The sequence below is a fragment of the Thermobia domestica genome, chromosome 2, assembly GCF_964235325.1.
Source record: "Thermobia domestica chromosome 2, izTheDome1.hap1.1, whole genome shotgun sequence".
In the NCBI taxonomy this organism is placed as follows: domain Eukaryota; kingdom Metazoa; phylum Arthropoda; class Insecta; order Zygentoma; family Lepismatidae; genus Thermobia; species Thermobia domestica.
This window is the reverse complement of record NC_137455.1, coordinates 200,256,267-200,282,613: the sequence shown is the minus strand read 5'-3', so window position 1 is coordinate 200,282,613 and position 26,347 is coordinate 200,256,267. Positions and strand designations below refer to the sequence as shown.

Genomic DNA, 26,347 nt, shown 5'->3' with positions numbered 1-26,347 from the left:
GTTTATTTATTAAGGAATGAATATGTGAAGGGAAATCTGGCATATCCTACAGTATATACAATTAAAAGCCTATCCTAGTATTTGCTTCGTGGGAATAAAGAAAAAGAATTTGTCTAATTGAATATATAATGTATTCACAAGAGTTACTGTTCAATGCTGATAAGCGGATACTCCCCATAGTTCACAAACTGGCGAATGAGATAGTTGATTCCAGTAAAATTGAATAAAATATTGAAATAAAACTTTCTTCCAGTAGCGTAAGTTGGTAATGATGGGCTATTTCTCTTAAATATGTTAAATTCAACGCTATGGCCTAATCCAGTGGTTCCCAACCGATATCACGCAGTCCCATACGGTGTGTTGAATTTTAAAAATCATAAAATGTCTAATAACTAATTAATATCAATTTTAAGACAGACTATACACATCAATGCCTCCAGCAACAGCAATCATGCTCAGTACTACATAGGCATTACCTCATAGAAATTTGTAAGTTACATTATTATAATTTGTATTATTATTAATAAAAAAATCAAACGAGAGAGTCCAATGTTGAGAGCGTTCTGTAAGGTGTATTGCCAGTCATAAAAGGATGGGAACCACTGGTCTAATTCATCGAATGAAAAAAAAAATTGTAAGCTCCAGTCAGCTAAATATTTACTTCATATATTGTATTATGAATTCATCAGGTAATTCCAGGTTCAATTTCCGGTAGTGATACTTGCTTCGCATACAAACCCGAGTTGTGGTTCCGATCTCACTTTAAAAGAATAGGTCTTCTTTCATGTAATCTCGTGCTGAAAAGAAACCTTAAACTCTAATGCTTCAACGAACCACTTCATCTGTATAAATTACCTTAACTCTTAAAAGTCTGGAATTAATTTGGACAGTATGATACATGGAAATAACTTAATTTTCTTTTAATCCTTGTGTTAGCACAAAAATATTTCATTGCAGTCATTCAAATTTCAGGAAACTGTTAAATCATCATTAGAATCTACCTTCTTACAGCATAGCTTAGATAAAACCTTATGGCTAATAGTTATCAATTAATCATCATATTTTAAAAATTTATTAAAATATCTTTAATGAATAGTTCAGCTTAAATCGTTCTTTGTAGCGTATTCGAGTAAATTTCATCCAATGACATTGATGAACATAGTAAAATGTTACCTTGTTACGCGTATATCTGACTTATTGATGAATTTAACTTTCAGCTAGTGGGATTCATACACTAAATACGTTTTAAGATTTGTGTATGTTAATAATCCCACCACTACGTTATTGTATACTATAAGATGAAGTATGAATACACATGATATTCAATTTTAGGACAAGTGTCATTCTTAGCTTTGTTATAATTATTATTAATAAAGAATTTATTAATTGTTTCACCTTTCTTCATGCAGAGATGGTCGTTTTAAAGTTGGTGATGAAATCGTAAACGTTAATGGCAGACGTTTACGAGGGATGACATTGCACGAAGCTAGAACGATATTAAGAAATGCACCAGACGAAGTGGATATTGTAGTTGCTAGAGAAACAGGAGAATTTGTAGGCACAAAAGCAGAATGTAAGCCTACAAAAGTGGACACTAAACCCACAGTAACAACAACCAAAGAACAAAGTAAAATTGGGAACATCAAGAAAGAAGAGAAGTTCTCTCTCAAGGAGACTCAAAGGAAAGAAGCAGTAGTTTCTTCCACATTGACGCCCAGTGATATTAATGAATTAATTGTTCCTCAACTTGATCAAACAGAAGCAAAAATTGTTACTGGTATGAGAAAATTTTCTTGCCAATTGGATCAGGGTAGAAGAAATTCTGGTTGTGGACTTAGTGGTGGTAATGGGAGTCGAACAGGAACCCTTTCAAGAAGACCAAAGTCGACGGCATCTATGTCTTTATTTACAGTAGTGTTTGAGAAGGGTGCTGGGAAGAAATCTCTGGGTTTCAGCGTAGTGGGTGGTAGGGATTCCCCGAAAGGAAGCATGGGAATATTTGTGAAGACGGTGTTTCATACTGGCCAAGCAGCAGAGGACGGCACATTAAAAGAGGGTGAGTGACTAATAGATTTGTATTTAACAATAATAACATTGATAAGATTGTTTATGAGTGAGATATGTAGGTGTAAAATTTAGTATGTACATGGAAATAAACACCACTGATCAATATATGTTCTACAGGTTTTAAAAAAAAATCTCTTTTGCAGTTATATCTATACGATGTACTTTCCTGTTTGTTAATATAAAAATTAAACTTCTAATGATTGGTTTGATGAGTTTATGAAATTTAGGAACCATACAGGAATCTAATTCGAGACCTCTGCCCGAGTACATCGAAGACGAAATATAATATCTTAAACAAACATATATAGTTACGTTAGTAGTAATATATGACACTAACCAATTTTGATATTTATGTTATAGTAAATATCCATTGATTTCACAGGAATTCACTTCAGGATAATATTTATAATAATAATAAACTTTTTTACTGTGCGAGAATATCTTAAGCAAAAGTAACACAGTTTATTATGTATTACATTATACTATTACAGTTTTGAATACATACATCGCGTGAAATATTTCACATTTGACAGTAACATGATTGATTTTATGTATTATCATACAAGTATGAAAAATCAAATTAATGCACTTTAAAAAATATCTTAAAGATTAAAATTAGCTTTAACAATAAAAGCTTCACCAATTCGTAAAATATTGTGCATCTTGTAATTAAGAAAATAACGGTAATTTTGTTACCTGTAAAAATAAAACTAGGTAACGGCATTTACAATGCAAAATTGAGCTAAACGAATTTACCAGAAACGCACATGCAATGTGTAAATCAAATTAACTAGTATGAAGTTAGTAGTTTACAAAATTTATTGTGGAACATTTTGTATGATAGACAGTAATTACGTACTTTACTCTTAATCGATTCCATCTCCAAACAATTGTATGCTTAGGAAGTCCCAAGAGACATTTAATTAAAATCATATAATTCTTACGAAAGTTATCGTGGAATTTTTTGTTGTTATATTATGCATATTCTATTACTCAACTTGTGTGTAGAGATTGAATTTATCTCTTTTAATGAAAATTAAGCGTGGAAAAGAAACACAAACTTGTGTTGTGTCGAATGGAAAAATTCACTTCAACAGCACTCAGTTGTTAATGTTTTGTTAAGTATTCCGTTCAAAGCCGTTTGTCTCGTTGTTTTAAATATTGACACTTAGTTTTAATCTATTCACAGCTTTCGTTTATTTGAGCAGTCTCATAGAAATGGAGGAGTTTCGAATTTCGTCCTTTGCGTTTACGCTCCAAATAATTTAAAAAAGCAACCATAGTTCAAATGCGCATATTACTCTGGTCTAAAAGCTGCATAAATAAAAATAAAATGTTTAAAATACGCAGATTTTTCAGACGATGAAGCAACAACAAGTAACTGCTGGTATTTCAAAATTAACGTGGAATGAATAATAATGTGTTATGTATTTATATGGTACATACTTTATTATATTAATGACATCGCTTTAAAGAAGAAAAGAGATTGTGCAATTCATAGAAGAAAGAAATTTTATGATTTGAACACACAAAGAGCTTAGTTCCGTACGATAACGAAAGAATCAGAATAACTAATTGCTATATATTCTAGTCGCATGTATTAAATGTCAAAAATACATAATAAAATCGTATGTACTACATACTTATACAAAGTTATATTCACTGCCGATTAGCACAGTGTCAAAATTGCCTTAAAGTAGGCGAATATGAAGGTAAAAGACTTGATTTATTTTGTAGTTTTTATTATAGGTGCGTTTATAAGGAAACGGAATGACGTGAGTTGCGTTAGATTTACGATAAAATAATATCGTAATATAACTATAATGAAATATTGTTTTTTAACAGTTCTTTTAAGACCTCATACTGTGGTTCCTAACAGGAGTTTTAAGGAAGTTTCTCTATTTATTATTCTCTAACTTTTACTATTTTTGGTAATTTAAGTTTATATGTAGTATATAGAATTTCGAATATCTATATGCTACATTTGAATATACATATACTACATTTAAAAAAAAATTAATGTTCTAAAATCGCCATTTACTTAAAAATGTTATCATAAAATGTAATGCCTTTTTTATATATGTATACTAGTGTGCTCCTTATTTTTCGACTTCCGAGCTTTTATTTTTTGTTTATTTCGACAATCTGCGCGCTGTACTAAGCGAGTGACAAACACCTCATTTTTTATAATAAATATCTGTATTCAGAAACTATTTTCGTAAGCTAAGAGCCTTGATAGTTAAAACAAGAGGAGGGCCTAGTTTTCGGATCGTACAAGATTAGCTCTATCTGAAACGCTTTTGGTAATACCTGACTCTTTTCCATTGTGTTTTGTAAGATAAATTATCTTTTTTTAACCAATAGATAGTTAATATATTGAAATTCAATGAATTTAGGCGTGTGTGTTTCCCAATCGCAGCATAGAGAGTTATAGATTATAAGGGAAGTTCCTGAAGGAGAAACATCGAAAGATTTTCATATTCTTGCCCCTCCTCTAACGAAATTCTGGCTACGTGCCTGATAATAACCTATACATAATTTATCTCTAAACCAACAAATTGAAACTGAAAGATAAATTGACAAGGTATAAATGAGAATATATCCATAAAGTTATTTTATTACAATAGTTTATATAGTACTTTAATACACTAAGCTGAAAATATTCGAATATATTGTATATATACTGTTTTCGGCTGATTATTATTACTTTTTCAGAAGTTTCGATTTAGAAAGTCGAATTGAATAATAAGACACACACACACACACACACACACACATATATATATATATATATATATATATATATATATATATAATATCACAATATGTATATTGATGCTTATTGATAGTAATTATTTACATTAAGTTCTGCACTGTTGATGCAAATTTTGTCGTTGCAGGTGACGAAATTATGGCTGTTAATGGAACTCCTCTTCAAGGTCTCACCCACTCGGAAGCTATAAACATCTTTAAGAACATAAAATCGGGGAAAATAATGCTTCACGTTGCTCGAAGAGATCCTATCCAAAGAAGGTAAGCATATGACTCTTCACGCACAAGACAAGCCATTAAATTTTTACATCATGCAGAACACTCGTTATTGTTTTGTTTTTATTTTTCTTTTATGTTCACAATGAGGTGACTTGGACAGAAACTACCTCTTAAAGTAGATTTCGAACCAACTGTCCGTGGGAGCCAATCCGTGACCCCCATATTCTATCTTCATTGTATTCTACGCGAATTGCAAATTTATTGATGATAAAGAGCGTTCCTTCACTTTAAAGGAGATATACAGAAGCTATGATCATATTTCATATCAAATTTACAGTACAACATGATGGGAATCTTATTTCTTTTCCATAATTTTTTTAACGTCTGTGGAAGATTTTATAGCAAATAATGTTAAAGTTATTACATTTCTCATTTTTTCTTTAAATTATGCAATATGTCACTTCTCATCTCCTTCCTTCAGCTTAATATCATGGCACAGAAAAGAAAGAAACAAACATGAAAATCTTTGTTAGCTGTAAACATGAAAAAATGTTAATACGTTTATGTTTCGAAATCCAAAATTCTACAATATTATTAACGTTTGACCGAAGATTTTCCGGAATCTGAAATTTCACTTTCAGAACTTCGGAAAAATTTCCGGAATTCTGAAAAATTCCGATATTTGGAACAATTCGGGAATTTAGAAAATTCCGATTTTTCCGAAATCGACTTTTTTTAAATTTCGGATTTTTCCGAATTCCGATTTTTTTACGAATTCAGGACTTTTACAAAATCCGGAATTTTCCGATTTTACTTTTCGGATTCCGGAAATTATAAATTGATTGAGTTGATTTGATTTTAAGTTTAATGTCCCTTTCAGCAGCGAGGCTATATGAGATGGGACCTCGTGGAATCCGAACTATATGAGCTCCCGCCGGGAATCGAACCCGGGTCCCCTACGCCAAAGGCGCGTACGCTAACGGCTTAACCACGAAGGAGCTCATAAATTATAAATTATATAAGTCAATGTATCACATCGAGTTGAACAAAATGACAATGTTCAGGGTAAATTCTCATGTGTAATTTTCGAGAAAATCGAAAACAACTAACTTTTGTGGCACTAAAAAATATGTCGTTCATTGCAAATAGTAACTGAAAGTTTTCGCTTTACGCGTATACTACTTGTAAAATGTCTTATTTATTTGATATTAAAGTTGTATTTACTGTGTATTAAAGAAAAATACACAAGGAAATACATAGAATCCGTTCACTTTCTTTGTTCTTTCTCTATATATAATTTGAAGCATATTTTTACTCTTTATGATGGACGTGCCTGATTTCTAGCAGAGCATATAATTATCAACAGGGGCGGCGATTATTGGGCCAGGAGGGGACAATTGCTTCCCCTCAACTTTTTTGAAGTGACTCCTTAATGTATATAGTTTCATTTGGAAATGTAAAATTTTTGTATGTATTACTGGTTCATAGGAAAAAATGTTGCTATATAATATTTGCCGTTGCGTGAGTACGTATTGGTTATTTGTCTTCCCGTGGAGTTAAGAAAGCTACAGGAGTTGCATTTTAAATGCCACGAAAAATGGCCCAAAAATTAACTTATTAGAACGCATTTTCTAAGAGTAATAACATACATTTAATAGCATGTGTGGAGTTAAAAATATAAGTTGTTCATTAGTCCCCAGTTTCAATATATATTTTTGCAAAACAAGCCTCATTATTCATTACTGTGATTAATATTATCCTTTCTATTTATTTATTTTGCAAATTTGTTATTAAATAATCTGATCACACAATTTTCCAGACAGAGTTTTAAGATGTTCATGAGCAAGGAATCAAATCTCTTGTTACACCTTCGTTGTTTAAGAGTACAAAGGGCTAGTATCCACTTGCTTTGCACTTGTCAATTTACTTAATAAAATATGAAATAAGATATATGGTATTTTAATTGAAAAAGATAGTATCCTATTAGTTATACAAAGTGTTAGAAACAAAAAATGAAATGAAATCTTTGAGTTTTACGTCCCACGGTTATGCCGGTTAGGCTAAAGGAGACGGTGATGATGAGTAATGAATGAAATGGTGGAATGAAGAAAGTGGGAGGAAACGGGAGAACCCCGAGAAAACCCACGCACACGGTGTTTGTCCACCACAAAGTTCACTTGGCGGGGGCTGGGATCGAACCCGGGACCCCAAGCACCAGAGGTGAACGCTCTACCACTGAGCCACCGCGGCCCCCTGTTAGAAACAACCAGGAAAACTAATATCGATATACAAATATTCAGATCATGTCTTGCCCCCCCCCCCACACACACTTTTAACGTCCAATCGCAGCAACTGATTATCAGTATTGTTGCAGGATCGTTTTATAGTTGTGCAGGGAATTCTGGTTTAGATGGCTAGAAGTAACAGCAAATGGAGTAGATGTGCTAACCACACATCACCCAAATTGAAGTCTATGTGGTCGGCTATTAGTGGTGGGCACAAAAACCGGTTTTGCCCATCCCTATCGGCTATAACCCTTCGTAGGTTGTAACGCCAGAAAAGTGAGAACTTCAAATAGCGAACCTGTTTTGTGATTCGACGTTCTTTAAAAGTATATCAGTGGCTTATTAAAGCACAAAGGATAGTGTGAATTTATAAATTACACGTGCATCTCTGTAAAGAGTATGTATATTGCTGTTAGGATATGTGCTTCACTGTTAGGAATAATGTGTGTGTCATAGTTAGGAAAAGGTATAACAATAAATACAACTAGGTACGCAATAATTCCAAATTTAGAGCGAAACGGTCGACCTTCATTGATTATTTTTAGGATTTTTAGTGCATCAATTGTAGACTGAAAATGAAAGCCGTGCTAAGTGACAAAAATTTAAAGGTTCGGTTTAATGTCAAAATGTGGGCTATTTACCTAACACTACTAAATTAAAAATCGGGCTATCTAGTATTCACTGTGGAAATAGTTCAAATAATCGCCAAAAGAATGCGCTTCGATCTATGTACTATCAATACTAAAGTAAAATCTGGGCTTTTTTACTCAACTTTTTCATTTTGGCACCTAGCTTGGATTTTATAGGTCAGTCTACAATTGTTTTCGACGAACACGACATGCAAATAGTTGAATTTGGCAATCAGCGAAAAGCGTAATGGTTTAGAAAAATTGTGTTCGCACAACAAAACGAAAAGAGCTTCGCCCTATGCTGAAAATTCTATTTTCCATTGTTTACAAAGAGAATTCGCGCGTAAAATGCTTTTTCCGATATTAAATCTATGCAGTGATTATTCCTCAATGGTATGTCCGATCAGGACCTGCGACATTCAGCGCGCGTTCTCGAATCACTATGTGAAATTTAGTTAAAGAGCCTTCATCCCGGCGAAATTAAAATACCGCTAATTTTTACAGTAATTATGTGATATCTTCAAATAGATAAAAGATAATCGAAATGTGGAACAAGAGCGCCCTAGACAATATTATTTTGCGTGAGGTACCGTTATCACAAGTCACCTAGTGGCTTTCCGTATAAAGCTGTTTAGAAACGCGAAAATAAATGCCGATTTTGAAAATGGCTCGAAATCGAAAGCAGATAAGTGAGTCGTGATAACGGTTTTTCATGTAAAATAATATTGTCTAGGGCGCTCTTGTTCCACATTTCGATTTTTTTTTTATCTATTTGAAGATATCACATAATTACTGTAAAATTAGCGGTATTTTAATTTCGCCGGGATGAAGACTCTTAAGAATGGTTCAGGCATCTCGGGGGAGTATCTGGACAAACACGAACGCCTAAGTCGAGTAAAAAGAAGCTTCGCTCCAATCATGTAACATGGTATTCTTTACATATATACGCTAATAAATAATATAAATAGTCGGTTGCAATAGAAGAGTAAAAACTATAAATTATTTTTTGGTAGCGAATGACATTTGCCAACACCATAAAAGTGCTTCTTTTCTCGATTTTCTTTTCTCGAAACTGCGCATAACTCAAAAAGATATCAGTTAATTTAGCTTGGTTTAATGTATCGACTGATATACAGTAAAGTCTCATCCTTGTGCAGTATTATATAATTAAACAGAAATTAAAAATTAAGAGTTACCATAATAAGAGTTTTGTGCTAATAATAATATTAATTTTAGCATACTGATAATTTTTTGCTATATCTTATTTAACCATACTTTGTACTTCATCTTGCTTAAGGTTATTCTGTAAAATTTGATGAGGGTGTACTTTAGGGTAAGTTTCATCTTGACGAATGGTTTGGTTATCGTACAACATTAAGTTTTAGTTTTACAAAAAGTAGTTTCTCTCGATTTTCTCGAGAACTATTCATCAGAATATACACGCATTGTATCAATTGAATCTTTTGATTAGTATGACTCATCTTTGGACATTTTTTTCTTTAAACACCATAGTAATACTGGTTGAAGTAATCACTAAACTGTTGCAATTTCGTTTTAGAAAATTTAAAGTAAGTGGTTTTTTTAACGTTTCATATTCTGCCCTAAAAATTATAATGTATTCTGACCATCGGGGATCAAGATCAAACGCATTTTTATGCTCCCGATTAGTTGGGATTTCGAGTTAAAATATAACTCTAGTACACAATAGAATTTAACCATGAAACAATGTTTAATCGTAACTAGTCATGAAACAAACACCTTAACGCTTTTTTTTCTTTTTCTCTCTTTTTCTTTCTTTCAAAATATCTCTTAGCAATTATTACCAGCAAGCGCTTAAGTAGAACTTTGACTTTTATGAACACCATTCAAAACTGAGAACATGAATGTCACGATTATGCTTTTAGACTTTCAGGTGCGTCGCGTGTTAGTAAAAGGGAAAAAAAATATCAGCAAAAACTAGTTATACTAGTTTGCTTCGAAAAGCAAACAACGGAGAAGTCACGTTGACTTTTCGTGCGGCAATAGAACAATACAATATTTCTCCGAGTCATATATTATCTCATGTTTAGCCACACTCTCTTAACAAAGGAGGCAATACATAAGAACATTATGGAAGATGTACATTACTCTTTCTATTTTTGAGTCGCAATATTCTTGTATTGTATCATTCTATTAATGAGTCTTCAGGATTTCGAAATGTGCTTTTTTCTTTCTTTCTTTCTGTTGTGCAACCACATTTTAAGGCAACTTTCCTAATTTGCGAAAAACTATCAAAGTCGAGATTACAATAATTTATTCGTTTCATATGCTCTTGACACCAAAAATCGAATTTTCAATTTCTATTGGAATGTGCAGACGTCTGGCTGGTTTGGCGTTGAATCAATGAATCAACTAAATGTAAAGGCAGGATTATTATTATTTTTTTTCTAAATTAGAAGAGCGGGTTTCTCACGCATTGTCCACAGCCTAGCAGGTAGCGCTTTTATCTCCTATCTAATGGGCGTCCCAATCTTATATTTAAGATTAGTTTGGATTTAGCATTATGTCTGTCAACACCGCCTCGATTATATCGCAGGGGGCTGCAGTGGCTCAGTGTTAGAGCGTTCACCTCTGGTGCATATGGTCCTTCGTTCGAACCCAGCTCGCATCAAGTGTGCTTTGTGGTGGACAAACACCGTGTGCGTGGGTTTTCTCGGTGTTCTCCCGTTTCCTCCCACTTTCTTCATTCCACCATTTCATTCATTTCTCATCACTACCGTCTCCTTTAGCCTGGCCAGCATAATCGTGGGACGTAAAACTCAAAGATTTCTTTTAATTTCATTTCGATTAAATCGCAGTTTCGATCGACCACTATATACTAATGTTGTATTTGGTGGGAGCGGTCCCGGGTTCAGTTCCCGGTGGAGACACTCGGTCTAAAAAGTGTAAAAGCTTTTTCAGGCCAACTATCTTGAGTGAGGTTTTCCTGTGTTTTCCTCATTCACACGAGGCACATCCTCACCATTCACACCACAGGATGACACCTAACATAGGTTCCAGGCCGTCTCCTTCCTTCCCTTTCCTCGGATATGTGATCGCCGAGGGACGTTATCCCTCATACGTGACGGACTAACATAACCAGCGCAAAAATCCAATTCCCCTAGATATACCAGTGTCTCGCGAATAGGTGTCGAGTCAGAAAAGTATAAATGCTAGTGAGAACATGCTTCTTTCTTATTTGTGGATAATGTTTAGTATTATTCTACTTTACTATGTGAAACCATGTGTTCGTTATGTAAATTTTGACCATCACACATTGCTAAATTTTTCGTTTTTTTCCCCTCTGAAAAATCAGACTCCTCAGTCAAATAAGGATTTTTTTTTTTTATGAACTACACTAAGTACATTCCTTGGCACTATAGTTCACTAAGAACTACGGCCAGACAGATACCCCAGCGTTATTGTTAGCTCTTGGTGTAAGCATACGGAAACTTATAGTTTCACTCCATGTGTATGTAGTACTTTATTTCTCTGATATTATTGGCCAGATCTAAACCAAATTTGATGGGCAAGTAGCCCATCATCTAAGGAATAAAGATCGCTGTATTTGGTGGTTGAGCTCGGCCAGGGAAGAGCTAGGCTGGGCTCGGCTTAGCTCTTATTGCCTTGTATGTGGTACTTTATTTCTCGGTAACTACTGGTCGGATGTAAACGAAATTTTGTTAAGTAGCCCATCACATAAGTAATAACGGTTCGGATCGGCAATGACGATTGTTTATTTCTAGCTTTTCATACTGGAGTTTGACACATCTTAATGCAAGTAATCCTCCAAATGCTTCACGATGATGAATCAATACTGCAAATTCTATGTTCCAATCTGGATCCACGGACTCCAAAGACAAAAGACTCGCTATTAACGACAGGAGAGCTGTTTATTGATATACTAAATAGGTAATTTTATTTTAACTCGATTTTAAACATATTTCACAAATCAACGTGGGTATTTATTTATGACTACTACCACAAAGACAGAGTTGAACATGATGATCCCTCTTTGTTATTTACACGGTTCCTCCCTTGTTTTGAATCACTTCAAATTTCACAGACCCTTGTCTTTCTTCATCCTACCTAAGCTCTTTGATTTACAACTCTGCAATAGAAATGACGTCATGTTCTCTGCATGGCTTAACTCCATATAAGTAATGTCTGTTTGTCGCACGTGTAGAATACAAGATCTCTTCAATGGTAAGAACAAAATCATTCACTTTACAAGGAATTTTTGTTTGTAGGAATTTTGCCCAAGAGCTTCAAAGACACACACACACACACACCATGATTCAAAAATTTTACAAACAAATCTTCAAGTATTAGTCAAGTATGCTAAACTGACTACTGTGGTTTAAATTATAGTTTAGTTTTCCGAATTCAAATTTTATTCATACTAATTCGTCCGCATTTATTTTGTGGGAACATTATACAGAGTGTGTCCCAGTGTAATATGCGCAAACTATGGGAAAAATCACCTGAAGTCATAAGGAAAAAATAATTGTGTGAGCATATGTCCATGAATGGATCGTTACACCGCTACAAAAGGATAGTGAGAAAATCTCAATATATGTGTATGTCAGGATGGAAATAAATGTCAGGGCTAAACTCAATCTTTCACATCGATTTTGAGTAAATTGGATGTTGTTTTGAGGGCGAATTAATAATAGTTTAACATTATTTCTATTCTGTCTGTTCATTTTCCCATTAGCCTTCTGCAATGGTATAATAATGCATTGACAGACATACGATCATTTAAATTTTGTTTGTTTCTTATGTGGTGATTTCCTGAGATCATATAGTTTATGCATGTAATGATAGGACATTCTATTACTCTAAATACTCTCATTTCTTTACACAATTCCTGTTCTTTCGAGGCAGTTAGCCAGTTTAGGAACATATTGTGTCTTGCACTTACGGCAGTGACTTACCTATCAAGGTTTGGTGCCTTCTTCTGTTTTAAAAATATAAACCTTATGAGTTATTGCTCATTCAATTTCTGCTATACAGGACAAGTCCAAATCATGGACCCGATTTCAGAATTTTATTCTGTGAAACCTAATGAATATGTGTTATTGTAAGACATGTGTTAAGAGAGGTAAACTGTCAAAGTTTGCTACAAACGTATTACAAGTGTTCTATATGAGCACGTCGCGTAACATGGCATACATCAAGCCGATAGTCTATTTTCTGAAAAACCTTTTGTAACAGTCAATATCAGCAATTCATTTCATGCTTGCTGCTGACTTTTAGCGGTAGAAAGTGGTAACTAAACGGTGGAAGTTAATCTTTCGAAGTTCATGTCTCACAATAACATACTTTTATTAAATTTCACAGCACAAATTTCTGAAATCGAGTCTGAAACATTGATGTGCCCTGTATTGATTTTTGTTTGTTTATTCATAAGAATTGTTATAAATTTTACTTGTAAACAGAAAAATGTTCATAAAGCGATTTACTTCTTTTTGTTTAGATCGAAAGGCTTTATTATTATTATTATTATTATTATTATTATTTTAACGTGAGTTAGAAGTTATTAGAAATATTTCAGGAACGTCAGCTTCAAATGGTTCCGTTTCTTAATATTTATCGTTTCTTTTTTCAAATTTCATTACCGAAATTCATTTTGTCCATTGCATAATATTCTATAGTTAGCATTGAACTAACCGATTTGAATATAGTTTTATTTGACATGGATATGACATAGTTGTTATTGTATATTACTTAAAATTGTATACACATATTAATGAATTTGTCAGACAAAAACATAGTTCTGACAGATAGTGGTCACCAAAAATGCAATTACGAATAATAGTAATTACTAAGAGATGTTATAAATGAAACCATTATAAATATGATACACTGCTTTTGTAGTACCAGAGGGAAGATATATATTCCTCTAAGACAGAATTTATATTCATTACAGAATCATACTTGAACACAAGGGAGTTTCCCTCTCACCTCGAATAATTTGATTATTTCTTACTGAAGAGAGTCTCACCGATCGACTAATACATCACAATCACAAATACAAAGTGAGCTTACGTTTGTATATTCTTTCCAATCCAACCACGTAGTGGGACTACAATGTCAAGGTTCCTTCTTACATAAATTCTAAGGTTCTCTAGCGAAAATTAAGATGTATCAGTAGACGATTATTTGTTTTTATGCGTCGCTGTAACAGAAGCTCCAAATCTAAATACTAATAACTAATTTTCGTTCTACCATAACAGATTGCGTTGAACTACACAGTAACAATAAGTTTTGTCCAAAATGGGATGTTAGAAAAGTTTGAGTGATCTTCTTATAGTAGCTTATCTGTCTATGTGCTTCGAGAACTTCTTCAGGAACAATTATACAACAATTAAACAATGATTTACGAGTACTATCGGTTTGCCATTCGTTACGCTCTTCTCTCATTTGTCGAAAATGAACAAAATGCTCCTTGAACAGCTTGAATAATAATGATCTTCAAGTTGCGAAAAAATAAATCTTATATGCAAAATTTTGAAATTTATTAAAATTCTAATAATTAGGCAAACATATACATATCTAATTTGTCGCTTTTATTGCATCTCTGCTTCATCCTAAGTTCCTTTTTGATTTACTCGTGCTAATTCGTTATATTATTATTTACTGTCATATATATTATTGATTTTGATACCATTCTCATACATAATAACATAGTAAAAGGAACAATTCAGAATGATTCATGATAATATTTACGCGAAAATCCTATAGTATACAGTTGAAATGATTGTGGGAACAATTATTTTAATATCAGATATGCTGCTTTTTTTTTCAGATCTCTCGTGTATATTTTAAAATGACTCTATTCTATAATATCATTATTCTTACACTAATTTATGGGATTCAAATCAGGCATAAAACTTTAGTTTAGCCAGAGTTTTTAATCAGAAATTGAACTTTATATCTACAATTTGCAAACCAAGTCCTACTAACGCTTTAACCTGCTGTTCGATGCAGGTCAATGTCTGCATATTGCTTTCCGTAGCTAATTTCCAGTGGGTTGGCGCTGAAGAAATTTTCATGGATCGTTTATTAGAGTGCAAAAGAGGGGCCAAATGTGTCTGGTGTAACATTTAAACAGCCATGCATTAAAATAATAGTAATAAAAGAATCTTATGGGCGTTTTCACAAGTATCCAGCTGATATGTGGAACGAACTAGATCATTAAATGTCATTCAGACGATTACCTTGCGAGAGAAGTCAACCCATCAGCATGGTTATAAATCTCTTTTTACGTTTCATACTTTCTTCTTGCAGTTTTCGGTGAACACCATTAATATTCCTCGCTTGTAAATCTTTTTTTCTGTTTTGTTTTGTTTTTTTCGAAGATTTAAATTCTTTTCTCCTTACCTGTTGCCAGAACGTTTCTTTAATGTGTACTCATGCACTTTCACCTTTTGAGAATATTGCGGATATAGGTATTTGCTCACGAACAGTTCTACAAATTCTAAGGAATTAACTGTTGCACACTCTTCTCCGATGTTTATATGACCTAAAATAACAATTTGTAAGAATTGTTATCAATTTATTAGTAACTAGCGTCAATTACCCGTTTCGCTGGGTTAAAATAAGGATAATTAGTAATATGTTACGTTAATCAGTCACTTTTTGCTATTACTAAAGTTCTCTCCGATAGACGTTTTTTTTTAAAAAAAAAAAAAAAAGAACAAAAAAGAAAGAAAGAAAGAAAAATTAACTATTCCTATTGTGGACTGAATTTGGATTTACACGGCATATATATCCCCATCCCCTCCATTAAGTTGCACCGTCAAAGTGAAATGATAACCATCCCAAGTCCGAACCTCATCTATGTTGAAAATTTGATCGAGATCGGTCGGGTAGTTCAAGAGCTATTAAGTCACAAACTTAGTCACTTTCATTATTATATCTATATATATAAAAGAGAACGTACAAAATCCTTTGTCCGCTCATCACGCTAATACGGCTGAACCAATTTCTTTCATTTTTGGGGGGTTATTAGGATTTGGACCCTAGATGGTTTTTATCATATCACTTTAATTTTTAATTACCAGTGTCTTGAGATAATTGACCATTCAAGTGTCCATAACGTACAAATCCTTTGTTATTAGTTCATCATAGGTAAAAATAAACGTATTTATATGCAACCCGCATGACCGTGTCACTCGGCGGGTTAACATAAATGACAGGCGATATACAGCGGAAAATAGCTTGAATCTTCTGTTTAAAATTTTTTAATTGATTTGCTTATTTTTACAGACACTTTTACAATATGCCAGCACCGGGATGACCGCAGCGAAGCGGGGCGGGTTAACATAAATGACAGGCGATATAATGTTAAGATTTACTGCAATCTTCTATGGTTTTTATCATATCACTTGAAAGCGAAAAAGTAAAAATTATCTAAGTAACAAAGTTTATTGCGTTCCGGGGTGACCGCAGCGAAGCGGGGTGAACGCTGCTAGTACATAGATATATGTAAATCTTTAGGAGCCAACAGTCCCACTGAATTTTTATTATTCTTAGTTTTCTCTTGATGAACAAAATTTTCTTCTGTTTAAATATTTCAAAGTACTTTCTTTCCTTTCTTCTACCTGTAATTTCATCTCACGTTTCATTAAACACCTCTCTGGCATGATAACCTACGACTATGGTCGAACAGACAGCTTGAGTAAGCCAATCTGTGGTCAGTCCATTACCTCTCATCACTGTTATTTATGTCTTTCTTCAGTACAGATCGCTTCCTCTTAACTTAAACAGTCCTTCAATTGCTTCACGCTGCTAAGTCAGCTTTTCTGTCCTCTACCGGGAGTCGAACTTGGTATTACACACTAATCGTTTAGCTACATTGGAGCTTTTGAAGAAAATCACACTGGTTAAAGTTCAAATTCTATCGCTACAAGCTAAAGAAAGCTGTTTACAACAATTAATGGAATAGGAAAGTTTCCATCTGTTAGCTTCTAACAACCACCACCACCACCAAAAAATAATAAAAAAAAAAAAAATCAACCATGTGACTTTCATCGAGAGCCGCCACTGCTCTTATTTTTTATAATCCAGGTTGATTCCTTGTCCTAAAATTTTCTTGAGAAAATTTGATATGACAAAGAAAATTATGAGAAAAACATTTTTTCTATTAATACGTATTAGAAGCACTAAAAGAACAAAATAAGCATTTCTCTCTTATTCTCAATTTTTTGTGATTTCAAACAAGAGAATCACTCGTTTTCAGTGATATTTAATATTTAATTTACACTTTTGCTTCCTTACTTAATTTCGATCTCAGTTCCATTTCCTTTAGAAATGAATTTATCTCATTTAATCTCCATTATAACTTCAACAACTATATCTCCATTACAAAAGAAGAAAGAACAGTGAGTTTTGTATCATTGAACATGACTTTTAAAAAAAGAAGTGTCGAAGCTCTACAACTGTAACGTCAATACGATTATGACAAAATTGACTTATTGAGACATTTACAATATGCCGTCTAGTCTACGAAGAAATACTTACTTAAAAAGATTTCCTGTCTATTGGAAGAAACGTCGTCAATAAGTCACCATTATCCAATACATAACACGTTCAGTGCATAAGGGAATCAAACTTTTTGGTCATTTTGAACATACAGTATTTCATATCTGAAGCTACTTTCAGACTTCAGAGCTTAAAAGATCCATGTCTAGATGTTGTAAATAACCCTTATGAAGCGAGAAGCAGTAATAACTTTTCCTTGTACTTTCGCGTACCATACAAACTTTTCTCCTTTTCTCACAGGTTCCCTTGTTGATTTCATTGTGCTTTGAACGCTCCATATTGAGTAACTAACACATTAGTAGAAAACTTCAATTCATTGTTGTCAAGGAAAGGGGAAAAATAAATTTAGGTGTTCTGTGTTCCAAAAAGGAAATAATAATTATTTAATAATTTAACCAACATTTGTTTGCTGTTTCCACGATTCTTGTACAGAAAGTAATTTCTTCAAATGTTTTAATGTATAAGCTAATTTATATCATTCCTCTATTTATAACTGCTCTTTCTTTCTCATCTCTTTCTTAGAAGTGATATTGCATGAAAAGCAAGATTTTTGCTTCTTCTTTTTTTTCTAAATGTTTAAAATTTGTCTTAGATTAACTTGAATAAAATTATATACACAAATCAAAGATTTTTATAAAAATAAAAATACTCTATCCGCAACTGTGGGTGTTAAAAGATTCCGTAGCTGTTTACATTGTACTGTACATATACTTATCATGAAATGCCCGTGTAACTTTTAAACTAATAGACAAACAAACGCTGAAATTTTGCACCATGTAAATACTAGTAGGAAGACATTGTTTGATACACTCTACAATATCACTAGATTAACAGTGTTGCCAACTCAACATAAGATTTTTTTTTAAAATTGCATTTCGTCAGATTATTACAAATTTCAAATATTCATATTAAACGAAAACATATATCACTCTTATTATTCAAGTGTTGTAAATTAAGGGCACTACAGTATCACAAACATCCATACTTTCGAGTCCGGATGTCCATCCAAAAGTAATAATGCAAGTGAGACGGATAAAGCAATACACATCTTGAGTAACTTTGTCGAATGCTACGACCATGATACGAGGCATTTCGAATAAATAGGAACAAAGGTTGCAAGGAATTGAAAATTTGAAATGTTTCGAAAGGTTTTATTTCGGAAAAGTGCTTGGATAAGTGGTGAAGTTGGCATAGAATCTCAGTTATATTGTTAGGTAAATAATAAAAGTTGAACGTTAGATTCAAAAGTTTAATAGGAACAGGTAGCTGATTAATTATTTATATATTAAACGAGTACTGTGAAATACTTAATATAATATATTAGTGCTGTGTTTGCATATGGAGTAAAGTATTGATGAACAGAAGTCTGGCAGTACGAATTTTGTGATACTGCTAAGTTACCATAACGTAGGTATAAGGAAAAATATGGATATAAAAAAAATTCTGTTAGCGGAATTGGTCTACATTATTATTGTAGTCTAAATGTACTCACTTCGTATATTCAATCTGTAACAATAAGTATCACATTTAATCACTTAAGTGTTTCTGAAAAGACGCGAAGATCATAATGCCGTTCACAACAATTTGACATCTCAACCCGTTCCGCGGATATGAAAACCATAGTTAGAGATTTCTATGCTGCTTAAAATGACATATTTATGGAAAAAAAAAATTAAAATGATTGTTGCTTTCCTTTGTTTCTTTGACATCGCAATCACAAGATTTTCGTGTTTTGACGTACTACGATTAAAAAAAAAACTTTATGTTGGATTGGCAATATTGTTAATCTGGTAGTGTTGCAAAGTAAGTCAAACGATGACTCCTTCCTTGTCGATATTTACATGGTATAAATTTTCACCTTTTTGAATCTGTTAATTTAAGACCTACAAAGTTGTTTTAAGATAAATGGTCGTCTCTGTATGTAGTTCGGGGAATATGTTAACGCATTTAAGAAAATTCTTGTACGTCATTCGGTCCGAACGAAGTGTGCACCTCAGATAATTTTTTAAAAAGAGTCGATTGGAATTTCTGAACTTATACTATATAAAACTTGGATTTATAGTTTAGAATCAGAACCACGAATACTTCTATGATAATCAAACACGAACCTTCCAACAAGGTTCATTGATATCATTGTCTGAAGAATGAATGAAAGTATTTTTGCTAACCGTGAGTGTTTAAAAAGTAGTAGTTTTCAAATATGTGTTGAAATACGCTTTTATTTTATTCATCTATTTTAATTTCAAATTACTCGTTACTGTTTATGTATACCCTTTTGTCACTATTTTACTTTGCATGTATAGACTTTTTGAATCGTTTTATTACGAACATTTGATATGAGTGTGTAGTAATTCTGCATACACCTAAAGTAAAACAAGGCTAAACGTAAACAATGCAAAATTCTATTACATGCATTCATTTCACTTTTCACGGTTATTCAAACTGATATTTACACCAGAAGTCCTCGATAAAACTCACACACCCAAAAATATTTATGTTATTTAACTTTCAAATTATCGATGTTTTATTTATAGAATAACAGATTGCCAAATCGGAAATAACACTCAAAAAAAAAAAAAAATGATGAAATTTATAACTTTCCACTTTATTGGCTGATGTAAAACATGCCATATTTAGCTTACGGCAATCCAGTTATGTACGAACTAAAATACATAAGCTATAAACAATGGCAGTGGGTGTGCTGTCATTGTTGTTGATTTTGAGTAATTGCTTTACATATGTTAGTGATTTTCTTCCTGCTGCGTCACTTCATTAAAGATCAAATGTTGCAGCAAGTGTTGCAGTTGCAGAGTTTCACTTGTGCAAGATAGGGCGTGGTTGTCATCCACTTGCCAGCTAGTGCATTTGTTTGACCTCAATCCTTTGCCCGTACAATTCTATTTTCTAAGAGAGTTTGTTGTTTTTTTAAGTAACTAAGCCTGTGAGATTGAAATTCACACGGAAAATGTGATACGGCAAATGTATAAATCTCGTTGTGAATGGTAGTATCCATCCTATCATCATATGAATTGTAAATTTGGAAATCAAATTAGTATGAATTGTCAATGAATTCTTATATAGTTTAATTGTAACATTGAAGTCAAAAATTTGTTCGCATTTTTCTCTTAATTTTGATACAAAGCAAACATACATGGTCTGTATAAAAAGTAATGAGACCATTTTTTTTCTTTTTTTACGCAACTGTAGGTCGCAGCGCGCTCGCTCCAGGCAAGTTTGATGGACGAGGTCGTAAGCTTCGAAACGCACATAGCGTTAGTCACCTACGAGCTTGCGTGCGGTTAGGCTTGATCGAAGCTTAAAAAAGCAACGTTCTATCGAACAACATTCGCCATTAAATTCTGTGTGGGACTCGGAAAATCAGCTATGAAGACGTTGGACATGATCCAGCAAATGTTTGGGAGTGAAAGCCTATCAAAAGCTGCTGTTTTGAGATGGCACGAATGCTCCAAAGACTATCGAGAGAGTGTATAAGACGAACCTCGCGCAGAACGCCCATCCATGAGCAGAACCGAGGACAATGTGCAACGTGTGCGTGATTTATTGAACTCAGACCGGTGGTTAAACGTTCAAATGATCTCAAACGTCGTAGGAATGAATAAATCACTGTGCACACCATAATTACCGAGGATTTGCAAATGAGAAAAATCAGTGCCAAGATTGTCCCGAAAGATTTCATAGACGACCAAAGGCAAAACCGTGTGCTTGTTTGCGAAGATCTTTTGGGGCGCGTTCAGACCTTGAGTTTTTAAACAATGTGATAACTGGCGACAACACGAGGGTTTTTGAGTACGTCCCAGGGACAAAACGCCGAAGTGCTGAATGACACACAGCAGCATCCCCCTATCCAAAAAAAGGCTCGAATAAGCAGGTCGAAGGCCAAGGCAATGCTCATTGTTCTGAAATCGAAGATGTGGTCCACCACGAGCTTGTATCTGAGGAACAGACCGTCAGGAGTACTTTCTACGTGGAAGTGCTGAAAATATTGAAGGGAAGGGTCAACTAAGTGAGGCCAAACATTTGCAACCAATTGAAAGCTGCATCATGCCAATGCACCCAGTCACACTTGCTTCGTGATTAACAACTACTTGGCCCAGAACGGCATCGCAACGCTTCTCCAGCTCCCCTACACTCCCGATCTGGCATCGGCGGACTTTTTTTCTTTTCCCATCTGAAGCCAGTTCTCAAAACACATCGCCACGGGACCGTAGCAGAGATCAAAGTGACTTCGACGGGCTGCTTGAAGGACATTCCGAGAAAGAACTTACAGAACGTTAAAACAGAAAAATACTCGTTTGCAGAAATGTGTCGACACATAAGGATCGTATTTTGAAGGATTTAATGATTTATAGACATATCTTCAATTCATATTCCCCCAAATTTGGTCTCATTACTTTTTATACAGACCCTGTACAATTTTCACATTTTTAGATTATTCCTTATGAGAAAAAAGAAACTACAATCTATTTTACTTCTAAAACCGTCTTCATGCTTACTGGAAGCAGAGGTGTACGAAAGGGGTAGTTTTCCATGTTTTACTCTTTCCCTCTTTAACAAGATATGTAAAAATGAACCTTTACCATATTAAGATAGCTATACAAAAATCACTTTTGTCCTAAAACGATATGAGGTTGGTACTTCTTGAACTCTTCTTACAAGATTATGTGTACGCCATTGTCTGTAAGAATGTGAGAAATGATTCACACGAAACATAATTAATTTCCTTGAAAGTTTTCACAGCTGAAACTATCACGAAATCAAGAATGAATTTTATTAATGTTCTGCTTGACGTAACAATTGCATTTGAAAAGTATTATAAATTTAGATATGGTTATATTAAACTAAAATACCTTACATTAAGTACATGGACCTAATTTGTTATTTCTTTTTCTTGTCTTTTTATCTGATGATTGCTAGGTTTTTTAAAAAAAAATATATTGGTTAGTGAATTCGTCCTATCATCACGCCAAAAAACAGTTAATCTAAATTCACTTGTTTCCACATGAGAACCATCGGTCTAGTTTTCGTACAATGTTATTATACTACAAAAATATGTCAATTATTGAGGGTTTTCTTTCACAAATAAGAAAGTGCAGAAGGAAGATAGATAAGAGTTTTAAAAAGTGCCTGTAAAAAATCAGGTTTGGAGTTACAACATATTCAAGGGGATAGGACATATGTATATTTGAATATTGAACATATTTAACTCAAAGAAAAAGTAATAAATGAAGTTGATAATAATGAATGTTAAAACTTCGGTTAATCTACCAGAATACATTATAAAAGAGAAACTCCCAATATTTAGCTCGATCAAACATTCTACCAAGCATCACCATCATCATAGGTATTCCGCCATTATTGGCAGGTCACTTTCTGCAACTAAAAAGCTTCCATGCTCCATGGTCTTCCGCTAACCTCTTCGTCTTCACGTACGATTTTTCTATTTAGATATCATCCATTAATTGTACTCTCCTTCGGCCCCCTCCCTCCTTTTCCTGCCACCTCTAGCACGTTCCTCATGATACAGTTTCTTCTTATCCAATGTTCGAACCAATTTCTCTTCCTCTTCTTAATAATATGTAAAATTGTTCTTTTCTCATCTACCATTTCTAACACCCTCTCATTTGTTTCCCGCTCGGCCCACCTAATTCGCTCCATTCTTCTTCACTCTACCAAGCAGTAAAATATAAATAAAAATAGTTATGACATCATATGCATCACTGGAAAACTCGAGAATATGGAAGTGGTTTGACCATGTGACATCTTCTATTAACATTCCGGTGACGAATTGTCCTCGTGCTTCTACTAACTTACTTTTTTTTTTTCTGTTGTCTTTTACCTGCGTAATGAAATCTAATGGATTCAAGATAATTATTGGTAAATTCCTTATTTATACAATTGAAGAAAATACTGATAATGATGCATAGTGTTTTCAAGATGGATAATGAATATTGCTTTTACAAGTCATAGATAAGTAACGTATACTAAGAATTACATTTTGCAGGACTTTTGTACTGTGTTTTATTGTTTAATTTTGCTTTTCTTCTTATAGGGCTAGCAAATCCAAATCCTGTGATGACTTAGATAAATTCGATGGATAAGCAGAGCATCTTCAAGACCAGTTCCAGTGAGGCTTTTATGGAAAGAAACTCAACAACAACTATGTCACGTGGACACTTAACGTCTGTGTCACGTGGACACTTAACGTCGTGTTTTTGGTTCGAACTGAAAGGGTAGAGTTTCTATTCTTTAACTTTTCATGGAAATGTTGTAGTTATATCGTGTTATTAGTTTGTCGAACTCTGTTACCAGCTCAATTCATGTGACTGCTTCTACTACTAAGTTAATAGATTTATCTATGATTATCTATAGAGCAAACTTTACCATAGTGCTACTAATCACAACCACTGAATCCAAAAGAATATCAGCGACAAGGAAGGGGGTTAGAATTAAAAAAAAAATAAAGTCAAAAATCTCGTAACAATGTTTTCTAAATAAATAGAAAAAAAATAAGAACTAATATTTTGTGACTAAGTATGAATATTAATTCATGTTAAGTATTCATGATATTTGACACATATTTTCAATGTTCCTTCTGTACTACTTATTCTCAAATAGCAATGCAACACTATAATACTAAAGTATTGCAAACTTTCCTATTCTTAAAGGTGCTAACGTCTATCTGTATTTCAGAATTATGACAATTAGGAATTATCTTATTTAAACATTTGTATATGTATAAGCAAATATATATTGTACAGACGAAGTTAAGATAGTTAGTTAAAAATATTGTTTATAAAGTTCATCAATAAAGTTAATTTACCAAAATTATTCATTATTTGGTTAAATCCAAGATACAGATACTAGAAAGAGAATGTATAATATGCAGATTATGTTTTCAGTGGGTTTTTTGTTATATCAATCCTTGATACTCTATAATAATGTAAATTTAACGTAGAGATATAAACAAAAATATGTATGAATGATGTACGCGTGGTTTATTGTTCACGTTAATTTCTTACATAAATAAATAAAGAAGTTTGATTTTATTAAATTATATTAATTTCTTTTTTCTATTACCAAAACCTAAATATTCATCAGATGTTTGCGTAGAATGTTGTACTGGATGGACAATATAAATGAAAAAGCGTAAAAGATGAAAATAGCGTGAAATCTTCGAAATACAAGAGTAAGTGAAAAAACAGTTTTGGAAAGTGTGGGTGGGGAAAAATAAAAGCAATTGTAAAAAGTTCGCAAAAACTGAGAAACAAAGAACAACATTAGACTTAACTTTAAAGAAGAAAAGAAATTGATTGACATTGATACTAATAACCAGAGATGGCTCTGTAATGTAGTCACGAAGTCACATACCTTCCCAATGAATAAGAATAAGAATAATAAAAAAATAATTATGGACATTTTTCCCTTTATAGGAATGTGAAACGACCGAACATTTTTTTAGTTATTTTAATATGGAGTTTGCAACGCTGATTGATGTTCATGAGAAATTTGGCAACATCACGTAGTCACAATCCTTGATGTTACTCACTGTTCACGTGTTCTGGCTTAGGTCTCTTTCGCGTAAGCCTGTCTCACAGAGCACCCATTTTCAACGCCTGCCCTTACATACAATATAATCGCATGCAGCGGCGGGAGAGGAGCGGAAGTATGTTAATGGGTGGAGCTGAAGGATCTCCGCCTGTACTGGCTTTGTACACTCTACACAATGCAGGCGGAAGGAAATTCCTGTCTGTCTCGGAGAGACTGATCCATATCGTTTCAAGAGCAAGACGACTCCGCAGTACATTTTCGATGCATACTTTGCAACGCTCATATACAAATTATTGTGAAGATTAAAATACTTTACTAATGCACTTAAAAATTTCTGAATTCTATAACACTTGAAGTACATTGTTATTATTTCGCAAGCATTTATGGAACGAATTAATATTTATGAACTACATTGTAAATTGATTTACCTCTGAAATGTTACCGTGAAAGCAAAGTTGTGAATCTACAGACAAATATATAAGTGTTACACATGTAATTCAAATAAATAATTATAAAATACAATAAGTAGAAAAATCAATTGTCAAGTAATATAGGATAGGTTTAAGACGGGAAAAGCTCACGGGAAGGGCTCAGTAAATTCGGCCATCGCTAGACTTTTGGAATTTCACGCATATTTTGAAGTTTCCTAGTGAATGTGATTAGTAATTGCGACTTCCACACGAGATACCAAGATTCGATTCCCAGTAGGAGCATGGGTGATTCAGATTCTACGTTAAACAGTAGGTCTACGTCTTAATGCTGAGAATGAACGGTCAAATGAAAACTCTTTTGTTTTAGAAACGGTCGAAATCGAATTTATAGTTGAATTCCAATATATAATGGAAATACTATCATCTCCCTACTATGCAAGTTAAATAAATATTAGAAATATACGATAAATGAGTTTTCAATCATTACTTAGTTTTTTTGTATCCGTTTCAAATCACATTGTTAATAAGTACCTATGTTAATGGATATCTAACCAAATTATTTTCACAGAATTGATTGAGAAATTCAAATTGATGTAACAGTTTAAGCAGTGTAGGCAATATCTTCAATTGTCTAAATTCTTTGTGCTAAGTAAAATATGTAAAGTTATGTTAAAGAAACTCTAGTTGAGAGTAGAAAGGATTGCGAACTAGAAGTTCCAGTTTTGTCCACTAGATGCCAATCGCTGGAAGCTGTCTGCTGCCATCTAACTGCAAAATGTGTAACTTTCACTTCCTTTGTTTTAATACA

At 33.4% G+C, this 26,347-nt stretch overlaps 1 protein-coding gene across 2 annotated transcripts in view; it reads left to right on the top strand.

Moving 5' to 3' along the window:
• Positions 1 to 24,611, top strand: part of LOC145678354 (uncharacterized) — a 179,334-nt gene extending 154,723 nt beyond the window's left edge. For both annotated transcript variants that reach the window (XM_081748408.1, XM_081748407.1), the window contains exons 4-6: positions 1,410 to 2,056; positions 4,968 to 5,100; positions 23,610 to 24,611. In XM_081748408.1, the coding sequence (XP_081604534.1) occupies positions 1,410 to 2,056; positions 4,968 to 5,100; positions 23,610 to 23,658 (829 nt within the window). In that variant the 3' untranslated portion in view covers positions 23,659 to 24,611. The remainder of the gene's footprint in view (positions 1 to 1,409; positions 2,057 to 4,967; positions 5,101 to 23,609) is intronic.
• The last annotated feature ends 1,736 nt before the right edge of the window (positions 24,612 to 26,347 follow it).